Source organism: Thunnus albacares, chromosome 15 (assembly GCF_914725855.1).
Source record: "Thunnus albacares chromosome 15, fThuAlb1.1, whole genome shotgun sequence".
Taxonomy (NCBI): Eukaryota; Metazoa; Chordata; class Actinopteri; order Scombriformes; family Scombridae; genus Thunnus; species Thunnus albacares.
This window is the reverse complement of record NC_058120.1, coordinates 1,919,836-1,932,222: the sequence shown is the minus strand read 5'-3', so window position 1 is coordinate 1,932,222 and position 12,387 is coordinate 1,919,836. Positions and strand designations below refer to the sequence as shown.

The 12,387-nt window shown below is 38.2% G+C and overlaps 1 protein-coding gene across 1 annotated transcript; it reads left to right on the top strand.

The window, feature by feature from the left end:
- Nucleotides 1–3,659: 3,659 nt before the first annotated feature.
- On the top strand, nt 3,660–8,780 carry LOC122998769. Its single transcript, XM_044375758.1, has 5 exons — nt 3,660–3,893; nt 3,986–4,249; nt 5,439–5,705; nt 7,206–7,343; nt 7,846–8,780. The coding sequence occupies exons 2-5, from the start codon at nt 4,207–4,209 to the stop codon at nt 8,073–8,075; spliced, it is 678 nt and encodes a 225-aa protein (XP_044231693.1). The 5' UTR covers nt 3,660–3,893; nt 3,986–4,206; the 3' UTR covers nt 8,076–8,780.
- The last annotated feature ends 3,607 nt before the right edge of the window (nt 8,781–12,387 follow it).

The window sequence follows — 12,387 nt, the reverse complement described above, 5'->3', positions numbered from 1 at the left end:
TTTAAGTTAAGTTTTTTTGACTGTTAAGAATAAAACCAGCACAATTAAATAGAAACCTGATCCTTGTAGATAGAACGGAGTAGTTCTGTTTAAGAAGGATTGGCGATGTAATGATTTCTTAAACAAGTATATTATATTTCCTTTGCTTATTGTCTGTAACCTCTGGTGTACTGTTTTTGTATTGTGTATGTGTGCTGTGTTGGGTCTGTTTTTGTTTGTTTTGTTTTTGTCTTTCTTCTTTTCTTTCAAAATTAAAAATGTAAATAAAAAAAAAAGCTTGATCAGATTTGTTCCAGAACATCATCTGAAGAGAGCCAAACTAAAATGCATGTTGTTGCACTAAATGATTAAAACCTTGATGATGTGAGTGTCCTGACTGAACTATAATGGTTCCTGGTGGTCCTGCTGACAAGAACTGTGGAATTTCTAGGACAGAGATGATTACAGTGACCATTAACACTTTTATCTCTCATAAGAGCATGTGTACTGTGTTGTGTTAAAAAACTGTGAACCTGTCTTTCAACACCTGCATACCAGCTTGTCAGCAGGTTGAACAGTGGCAGCATGAGCACATCATGTCTGTTCCTCCCTCCCTTGTTTATCCTGTTTGTTCAGTTAAACTCAGTGGTGAACAAATGACAGATTGACTGTGTACTCTTTCACTCTTTTTGAAAAGCAAGACGATGGTGCCACAGGATGCAGATGAAGTGGATTAAACGTTTAATTCACTCTTTTCTCTTTCTGTCTTTCTGTCTGAAACCTGGATGTGGTGAGTGACATTTCATCAGTGCTACTGCAGAATTGAGGCATACTGTGTAAAGACAGAACTGTAGCAGTCGACTTAAGACAAGACTGTAGTGTCTCAGACTTAGTAGAAGTTGTATTTAGAGGAAATTGTAATTCTTAAACTGATCTCAGAGCAGGATCTTTAAATTAGAAATGCAGGACTTCTTTTACACAGTGGTATTGCTGATTTCACTAAAGCAAATGCTTTGTCATGTTACCTTTTCCTGTGTTGCATGTTGTCAAGAGAACCATATTTGTCTGAGAGTCCTGAGATGTGATTGATGTACGGAGATCAAACTACTTTGCTGCAATAACTTAAATCCTAATTGTGAATTTAATAGATATGTGTATAATTTGCATGTCACATAGCATCCATGGCACTTTATCAGTTTATTTTGGAATTGTATGGAAGTAGGTGGGAAGATGTTTGCATTAAGGATAACACTGTACTAACTTGATTATTCTTGGATTTATTGACATTGACATGCAAAGAAGAAACTTCATGGTGCAGTTGTAATCAAGTATAAAGTATAAATACGCAGGAACAAGGACTTCAGACAGTATCATGACTGCTGTACAGACAAATGACTATGAAACCTGGAAATATGTTGTCAGCCTGGTATGTAAAACAGACCAGACCAAGTATTGATGTTTCAGCAAAACCCCAGGTGACATGTAGATGATAACTGGTTGGACTCTGATGTTAATTTATGAGATGTGATTCTCATCATTAATCATAAAACTAAACTTTGAAAGGCTGAAAGTAAAAACCTTACCACATATTAATTTGCCTTAATCACATTAAGTTGCATTTTGATGCACTTTTATGAGTCTGCAGGAGATAAAAATGTACAGCAAAATGAAAGAGGCAAAACTCAGCATATATACAGACAAGTGCTTTCTGATTCTGGAGAGATCTGTGTGTTTGCGCTTCTGGCAACTGAAGCCATGAAAATTACCTTCTACTGTGCTGCTCAGGCTGTATTCATCCAGTAAGGGACAAAAATGAGCTGGAGGCCCCTGAGCTGCACCAAGAATAGAGTTTCAGATGAAAAAGAATTCTTTTTAGTATTTTAGAGAAACACTGAAGAAATGATTTTGGTCTGTCGTTAAAGGTACTGTGTGGAGTTTTTGTCCACCATGGAGAAATGTTCTTATAAGTGTGTGAACATGAGCATGAAGGTACTGCAATCTTACATCCTGCTGACTGTAATTAATGTGTTGACAAAGAATCAAGATGGATTTAAAATATTTTAAAAGTTGATCTGTATTTTGATCTCTGGGTGCTCATAATGAAGCAAAAATCAGTTTCATAATATTATGGCACTGTTGTCATCAGATGTTTTTATACAAAATAATAATCTGCAAGCAACTGGTAACTAGGGCCTATAAATACATAATAAATGTAGCTGAGTAAAGAGTACAATATTTTTCCTCTGTAATGTAGTGGAGAAGATGTATAAAGTAGCTGAAAAAATGGAAACACAAGTATGAGCTAAGCTCAGAATTGTACAATTAGTGCTTCACTTTGCTTAAATGTGGGACTGTATTATCCTCATAGATCAGATGACTGGCTGTGTTCAGAGTGGTATGACAGTGAGCACATATGGTGTTCTTCATGAATATTATGTTGACAGTCTGATTGGGGCCTAGATATGAATCATATATGATGAAATCCAAATTGAAAGCGTAAGTGTGTGATACATATCATGGCAGTCTGCCCACTGACGTGTTTTGAAAACCTGTTTTGCTATAGTCCTTCTCAGTAATGTGTTTGTTTCTGTTAAAGGACTATGTGCCAAACTAACTGTGGTGTATAACAGAAAATTAAGGAAAAATTCTCCTGCTGTCTTGTGTGTATATATTGAATATCCAGCAGCAATTCAGCCCCCTTTAGGAAAAGAAGGGGGTAGATGGGTGGGTGGACTAATGTCTTTTACCTTTGCAAAATGATCAGTACAACAGTGGAGTGGAATGTAAGAGTGCTGTCAGTAATGTTCTTTATCTACAACATTAGTAAATGTGTTGCACAACTTCCAGTGTTTTTCTTTGTTTGTTTGGGGGTTTTTTCTTCTTGTTTCTGGAAATGTGTTTGTTTAGCATGTAGTTGAAACACAAACAAAACTACATCAGTTCAAATAAGGCTCAAAAAAGTGTTTTGGTCCTCGTCTACAATGAGTCATATTTGAATAACAATAATTAGAAAATTTTTATCCCAGAACTATGCAGAACACCACATAGCGTCTACATCTTGTCAACCTGTATAATATTCCAGACCTCTAGGCCTAACCTTATGGGAGCTAGGGACTTTTTAGTTTGTGGTGTCACTGCTGTCCCTGAACCTCTCCAGTCATCTCCCATTGGCCAAACTGTGCCAATTGCTTTGACTCATTACTGTGTGATGCTACCGATTACAACTGGCCTAAGGATTTTAAAAGGTTAAATGACCCACTTCTTGACTGTAGAACTATTTTATTTTTCTTTTGATTGATAAGCATCAAGTCTTGTTGTGAGCTCCAGTTGATAGCAGTATGTGCTGTGTGCTTTGGAGGAAGATCACAAGAACTTGTTTACTATCAGCTACACTATTTTACCAATTTTTACTTAACAATCTGCTCACTACATCATTACATGATTAGAAAACTCCCCTGGTGAGGTCCTGCTCATTACAGTGGACTGTCCTCAGAGAGACTACAAACCTGTGTACAGTATGATCAATGGTAAACATTCAGTCCAGTGTCATGGCCTCAAGATAAAGCCCAAACCTTAAAAACATCACTGAATGAATTCAATCAATATGTGTCAGTGCATTTAACACAGATAATCAGGGTGTCTGAGTTTCAATTGTTCAAATATCTTTTCTTTTTCAGGTTCCCACTCTCTGGTGTTCTTGTCTACAGGACGTGTTAGGACTGGAGATCCTCCATTAACTGAGCAACTAACTGTATTTGATGGAACCCCAATCTCTCACTGTGACAGCCTGACCAAGAAAGAAGAGTTCAAACAATCCCTGCAATCCAAACATTTATCCCCACGCTGTGATAATGCAATTGTTGATATTTTAGAAACACTCTATGACATTCCAAAATACATCAACAGCTCAGTGTGTAAGTTTTCCAAATAACTTTCTGTGAGATATTGATCACATTTTGGTGACTGATATTATGCAACAAAAACTAATGAATCTTATACTTCCTAGATATTGTGCAACGGCGGCGTGGCTGCATCCAGTCAACCAATGAGACTGTCTCTGCTTTTGAAAGCTGGGCAGTGAATGGGAGCGACTTCATAAGCTTTGACCCTGAATCCCAGAGGTGGACATCCCAGTCTCCCTCTGCAAAATATGTTGAACATCTCTGGAACAATAACAAAGCAAGGAATTCAGTATTTAGAGGCTTCATCAGATATCAATGTCCACAAATGATCCAGATGATCAAATTAAGACCAATAAAGCAAAATACAGGTGAGAGCTGGAGCAGTCCAGATAAATATACATATGTACACAAACATGTATATATTTTTTGTCAGAAACGCTGCATCTCAAGTCATGCTGCACTGAGCAGTGGTCAGTTGGTGTCCCCTCAGCATCCGTGTTACACACTACATAGCCACAAGGCCCTACAGTTGTACCCCTCCAGTCCTCTGTTGCATTGTTGTTGGGATGGAGGGAGCTAGTAGAAGTTGAGTGTGTAGTTACCCTTTAAGTTTTATGATCTTTTAAGGCCTTCTCAGATGTTAACATTGTTGTGTATTGTGTGGAATGTTCAAACCTAGAGTGAGTGAAATCACACTCACTGTTAGCTTCAGCTTCACAGGAGATTCAACTGCCTCATTAATTTACACTTCATATTAAATTCTCAGTGCTTTTACAATTTACACTTTCCCTAACACTTCAACTGCTTTCACCTCTTACATGCCAATTGACACTTGAACCCACTTTTACTCTTCAACTAAAAATTAATCTACTAAATTAATCTACCACTTACATGTTAACTGATGTTTGAACTGCTTTCATCTTTTACTCTACAATTCATATGCTTCTTTGACTTCATTCTGTGTTGACATTCTACTTCAACTCCGACTTCAGTGTTTCAGTATTTCCTTAACCTTCCTTAACATGATGTTCTGTTCATCCCACCAAGAGCCCAATGACATTAGCAAAGATTTTAGTTGTATGATAAATGGTCAGACAGAATGTCAATGCTGGAGACAGTGGATACGCAACTCAATTTTGTGCACCTTGGATAATCCATAAAACTTCAGTATGGTCCACTGTCAGATATAACTTCTTGAACTGTAGCAAATTATTTCTTCTTCTTCCACTTGTTTTCTACTAGCTTAGCTTCTCATTGTTGTGTCAGATCTGACTCGAGTTTCACTTTCACGGGTGTTTTTATCATTAAGAAGTATATGTACTTTGTTTCGTATGGAAACCCCAACATCCATGGGGTTGATGGATGAACCTATAACAGTGACCCTAAGTCATTTTTGTGTCTAAACCTAACTGAGCCTTGATGAGGTGTGACAGAGTAGAAAATGCTTGTATAGGTCCTTTTGTTGTTTGGTTTTAGGGACATATTGTAGACACACACACACACACACACACTTCTTTAATGGTATATAATGCTGATATATTATTTCATTCCCCCCAGAACTGCATGTTTTTGCAAAGCCCACTGCTAACAAAGACCAGGTACTACTGAGATGTCATGTGACGAGTACCGACAAATCAGTGAGCTCGGTGCATCTGATTGGAGACGGGGTTTCCAGGGCCCGTTGGATCACAGTGACTAGACCATTGCCTTCTGGAGATGGATCAGTGATCATTAGACTGACAGCTGAGATCTCACTGAGACGAAAGACCAACACCTACGGCTGCACAGTACAAACTGGAGGTGACAACATCACTGTCTTTTGGGGTAAGACCTTTGACATTTTACAAATGAATAGACATGTGTTTCTGAAATTCCATCTCTCTAATATTTTCTCAGTATTCTATAAATCCTGACACTAATGACTGATAAAACATTGATATTGAACAAATATGCAAAACCCTGGATTATGTTCAGTGACAACATGCCAGCATTCAGTGCCTTTGTTTTTTGTTTTTTTTTTTGTTTGTTTTGTTTTTTTACCGGTATCTGTGCATGGCATAGTAGCCTACGGTTTAGGTTAGGTTACCTACTTTATATACACCATACTACCAGCCATATGCTGTAAACTATACTCTCTATTTTATTAAAACTCTTACAAAGGTTGGATTTATTGCAGTTGGGTTGAATTACCATAGATTCTACAGGTGCATCTAATAAACTGGTAATTAATCAAATATAGATCTAGTTAGACCTCTTAAAAATAATGGTTTACAAGAGTCCATTATAAAGGTTCTGAAGTGATTTTGCTTTAAAGGTTTTGGGTGAGATAACTATCAATATGCTATGGAAGATGATGAGTATCATGAATAATGATTTTATAGTTATGCTCTGTAAATGAAAAAAGTTAGATTTTGTAACATACTGGATATGTGGCTCTAAGGTAAAAGAGGAATCAAAACTAATCTCAAATTCTTTACTATATGACTCTAAGAAAGATAGATTTGTTGTCAGAATAGCAATGAATGAAAATGTATGCTGTATTTTTCTGACACTGTGACCAATTGTAAGCATGTACACACAGAAAAAGTGTTCCAAGTTCAAATGCTATATCCTATTAAGCATTTAACCTTGGGAGGAAACGGCTTTATTGTATATACACTTTGTGTTCTGTCAGAAGCTGGTGCTGCCTGGTTCATATCTTCAGCTCATATCTGATTTATCGACCGATTTCCAATCTCCCCTTCATGTCCAAACTGAAGGGGATATGGGGAATTGCTAAGTGTGTGGATCAGTCTTTTCAGTATCAGATACCAGAAAAATTAGACTTACTGATGATCCTGAGAATAGGACTTCTCAGCAAAGTGAACTGTTCCTTTATGCAGTTGCGTAGAATAGGATCTGGAACATGTGATTGATTTGGAATGATAACAAAGTGTAGGATAGAAGGGGATATGAGAGACGTAATTTATTTCCTGAAGTGTTCAATCTGTTCAATCTCAAATTAATCACAGAATTACAAAAAATGTAAATACTTTAAATGGTATTTTGAGAAAAATTAAAGGTAACATAGATTTACATGATGCTATGTGAAACCAATAATTTATGATGTAACTGGTGATGGTGTGTGGGAAATATATGCACACTGTACTGGTTGTATTTTTTTTAAAAGTGAATTCCCTTCAGACCTTCTGTTCTGGTGGTATTGTGTATGATTTTTGGCATTAGAGTTCTCTTAATCATAGTTTTAAGGATTGTAAATACCTACACTGACATGATGGCTAACCTCAGTGGTCAGAATGTTTTCAGAATCTTCTTTCTTTTCAGATGGGAGTACCCTTGATGGCAGACACCTTGTTTATGACTTATACAAATGGGATATTCTTATTATAATAACTGGATTCTGCTCTGTGGTTTCTATGGTCATTCTGATTTCTTGTGGAATGATGTTTCTGCTTAAATGTGGTAAGACTTCTTATTTTTATTACCAGTCTTAAAACCCATACAAAAAACACGAGACAAATTTAATTAATTCAAATTCTGTGTATTAACAAGCGTGTTTTCTGAATACAGAATACACTGAAAGTGTAGTTCAGTCTCTTTACTTCACAACGTACATTAAAATAAATAAATATGTAGGCATAAAGCTGAGTACCACACAGAATATCTGTACACTACATGCATCTGTAGTTGTGTCATGTGCCTGAAATGCAGCACAAAAAGGCCATGAAATCTGCCTCTCAGTATACTTTACTGTTGTCATAGTAGAGACATTTTTAACAGTGTTAAAGCAGTTGGGATGTGACTGTAGGCTTGCAAAGTTTCAAGTGTCTTTTAAGTGCAGTCTGCTGTACCAATCTGAGTGCCTACACAGTTACACAGGTCAGTCAAATATCCCTGCTTACTACACAGGAATAAAGTATTTTTAATGACATGTTGTTGTTTGTGTGTCCAATTTTCCTTGTAGTCAAGAAGAAGCCACGCCCTCCACCAACAGTTGATCCACAGCTGATTGTGCAGTTTACCAGGATGATGGAGAATCTTACCTCTCCAGATCTGCAGAGTGTGATGGCTGCATACAAACAAGGTTTCAAGAGAAACAGAGAATACCAGGACCAGTGGGAAGAGTGGATTAGATCTAGGGATCGAAATTACTATGATCCTGAATACTATGCCAATCAAGTTTATGTAGTTTAAAATATTAACTGTAAACATCCTGTCCCTCAGAAGAGAAATTACTTCTCTCCGGTGCTGCCATTTTACACTGATCCATTTATTACAGAACTGTGGTCACTCCCTCATTCATTATAATAAATAACACTCATGACTTTACACAATAGTAAGTAATAAATTGATATTACAGACACTTATACATCATAATCATTTTGTGTCATCATTGGAATGTTGTAATGGAACATAATTGTAATTTTCACAGCTATCAAAAGCACTTTAAGTGGTGCACATGCTATGTTCACTACTTTTTCCGTCCATTGTGGACATATTTGGAGGCAATATTTAGTGCATAAACTTTACACTGATCATTCTAACAACTCAACAAAATGGCCGAAAGTAAATATAGTGATTTTGGACACAGCTTCCCTCTCAACTCAATGTGCCATTATTCTGTAATTCCCACTTGAGGCCACAGTAGACACTGTTTAGCAAACATTATACAGTCTTGCTTTACATCCATAAAGAGCAGCCATCACTGATCATATTTTAACTTGATCATATAACTTTGTAATCATATTTTCATTGATTTACTTCAAGAGATACCTAACTAGTTATAGGTGATATTATGTGCAGGTCTTCCTTTCTCCAGGCAGTGGTGCATTGTGGGCATGCTGCCATTCAGCCTTACCTGCTGTCTGAGGGTCGTAGAAATGCATTCTGGTAAATGTAGGACATTATTAACCAATGTAAAAGTAGGAATGTCAGGATGAGGGAAACTCTTAAATATTGTTTGACTTAGCAGTCTAGTCTATTTGTTGTTTACATCATGTATATTTATCACTCTTTTATAGTCCAAGTACTACTGTTTGTAAATAAACAAAAAATAATTACATTCATATTTTCTACTCTTCCATTTTTTTTCTGCCATTTTTCTTCTTCCACTACTGCTGTCGCACTGGAGGGAGGAGGGTCACAAGGAGGGAGTTCATGCAGAAGTTATACTTCAAACCTAAGTAATTCATTAAAAACTAAAAAATCACAAACACAAACAAACAATAGTGTTTGTAGGCCAGTAACATCAGAGGTGAAAGCATGCATGCAAGTGTGGGATGTGGAAGTTCAAAAGCAAAAAAGGTGCTGCAGGGTGAATGTCTGCTGAGAAGAAGAGAGAGGGGACTAAGCATATTGGCCAGTGTTTAACTTTATATCGCCCAATATCACAAAACTGTCAAAACAGTCAGACAAAGCTGTCTACCGGATGAATGTAATGAAATGTAAAGATAAAGGGCATCTCTAAGCAAACCTGCCATTTTAGTTCATATGTGTGCAGCAGAAAAAAGTACAAAAGGGCTGGGTGAAGGTGAATATAGATCATAGGCAGATGGTGTGGGTTTTTAACAGTTAATTACAGTGATAGAAATAGATGATAGAAATAAACAATAAAAATATTGCTGAAGCTGTTCATATGATTGCATCCAAAAAAAAAAAAAAATACAAAGTTATACCCAACTAGATGTGTGTAGAGGTGTGTGCGTGGTGTTATTTGCATGTGATTTAATTAAGGTAAACACAGACTATGCAAAATGGCACCACGTTCTGGTGCAGCACTTCAGAGGCAATCAGAGGCTGCAGATTTATCAACATATCAGTCCTGCTGCCTTCAGATGCTGCAAGGATTTAATGAACTGAAGGAGAAGCTTTTCATACAGTATAAAGCAGCTGTGGACAGCAGATACTGTAATTGTTGCCAATTTAAACACATCTTCTGGCTGGGGAGTGTTTAATTAAACATACAATAATAGGTTATCTGCATTATGAGCATTATTCTATTGTTGCAGCACAATTGCTCCATTTAAGTTTGTTTGCTCTTGGCGACAAAATCAGATCAGCATTGTATTGATGTTCCACAAGAAACAGTTGTGATTCTGAGAGGTCTGCTCTCAGCTTCTCTTGCTTTGCATTGCTTCATTTGAATAAACCTCCCACCTGTTTGCGTCTCTCCGCCCACCTGCGCACCATGCGCTGGGCACCAAAATACCACACAGATGGGGACAAAAATACCCAGTCACAACTGGGCAACTAGAATCCATGTATACAAACTGAATGGCTCAACCCACATTTGTTCTTTCTTGCTTCAAATGGTGGTAAGCAGAAAACCCAACCTCTGGCTTCTCAACATTCCTTCAGAAACCTACAGTTGGCATCACAGACATGATTATTATTATTAATTATGTTCTAATATTTTCTTGACCAATTTTTATATGCGCTCTAATACTTAAAGAAATAAATACTCTGTCACATTAGGAAAGGTTGTGTGCGTGGACCTGTTCTCCATGCAGAAAGGAAGCACAGGAAAGGTAATGTTTGTACATGCCAGTGTATGGAGGAGCCAGCCTCAGGTCTGCACTTACTCCAGTAGTGACAGTTTGTATACAGATGAGTTACAAATGAATAGAATGTCTGACTTCGTCACTGTTTTAGGTTTGGCAGCAGGAAAGAGGACACAAAGCTAGACACAAAGGCAGAGCAGCTTGAAGTAAAGGTACTTTCTACTTGCTGGTCAATAAATTGACTAAATAGTTGACAATAGAAGTCAGCCCTAAAGGGTAAACACATGTGACAGGGCAGAGGCTGTGCAACAGGTAACACATTGGCAGCAGGTCAAAACACTGTCAGTTAATGACTGGCAGTAACTTTCCAAAAACTGGGGAAGAAAACAAACAATCAGGAATGTCTGGAGCACAGTGGTAACTAAGCAGCACTGAGCTGGCAGCAGATTGAAGGACAGAAGCTGTGTTTGTATTCTAGGACTTAATGAGCAAATGAGGGACAGATGTGCAGTCAGTATTGGTTTATTTTAACATATTTGACCACAATCTTTCACTAACCTTAACCAAGAAGTTTTAGTCACCTAAACATAACCATACCATAATGTTCAGTTACTCCTCTGCCTCCTTTAGTGATAGTGATAAGTGTAATAAGTGTAGTCTATTTGCAGCACTGGAGGCAAGGCTTAGTGAATTGGAAGCGCGGCTCCGCACCATGGAAAAACAATCAGCTGCTAATATAGTTAGCCAGCCCCTAGTATCCGGTGCGGGCCGACCTAGCGTAGCTCCCACTCCCCCGGTAGCTCCCGAGCAGCCGGGAAGCCAGGGCGGCTGGGTGACTGTCCGAAGGAAGCATAGCCCTAAGCAGAAGCCCACGGTTCACCACCAACCAGTTCATGTTTCTAACAGGTTCTCCCCACTCAGCGACACACCCGCTGAGAAACAAACTCTGATTATTGGCAGCTCCATAGTCAGAAACGTGAAGTTAGCGACACCAGCAGCTATAGTTAAATGTATTCCTGGGGCCAGAGCGGGCGACATTGAGTCAAATTTAAAACTGCTGGCTAAGAATAAGCGTAAATATGGTACGATCGTCATCCATGTCGGCGGCAACGACTCCCGATTACGCCAATCAGAAGTCACCAAAATTAATGTTGAGTCGGTGTGTACATTTGCTAAAACAATGTCGGACTCCGTAATTTTCTCTGGACCGCTGCCTAATCTGACCAGTGATGACATGTATAGCCGCATGTCACAATTCAACCGCTGGTTGTCGAGGTGGTGTCCAGCAAACGATGTGGGCTTCATAGATAATTGGCAGACTTTCTGGGGAAGACCTGGTCTGATTAGGAGAGACGGCATACATCCCACTTTGGATGGAGCTGCTCTGATATCCAGAAATATGGCCAAGTTTATTAGTAAACCAAAACCATGACAACCCAGAGTTGAGACCAGGAGGCAGAGCTGCAGTCCTACACGCTTCTCTGTGCTTCCATTAGAGCAGTTACCCACCCAAAACCACATAGAGACTGTGTCTGTCCCCCGACCACATAAATCAATTAAATCCAAAGTATATAAAAGAAGAGTCATTCATGAAAATCTAGTAAAAATTAAAACCACTACTGCAATAGTACAACAAAATAAGATAATTAAATGTGGACTCTTGAACATTAGATCTCTTTCATCTAAAGCAGTTTTAGTAAACGATTTAATTTCAGATCATCGTATTGATTTATTTTGTCTCACTGAAACCTGGCTGTGTCATGAAGAATATGTCAGCCTTAATGAATCCACTCCCCCCAGTCATATTAATACTCATATTCCTCGAGACACTGGCCGAGGAGGAGGAGTTGCAGCCATTTTCAACTCAAGCCTAATCATCAACCCTAGACCTAAATTTAATTATAACTCATTCGAAAGCCTTGTTCTTAGTCTCTCCCAGCCAACCTGGAAAACTTTACAGCCAGTTCTATTTGTTATAGTGTACCGTCCTCCTGGCCCGTACTCTG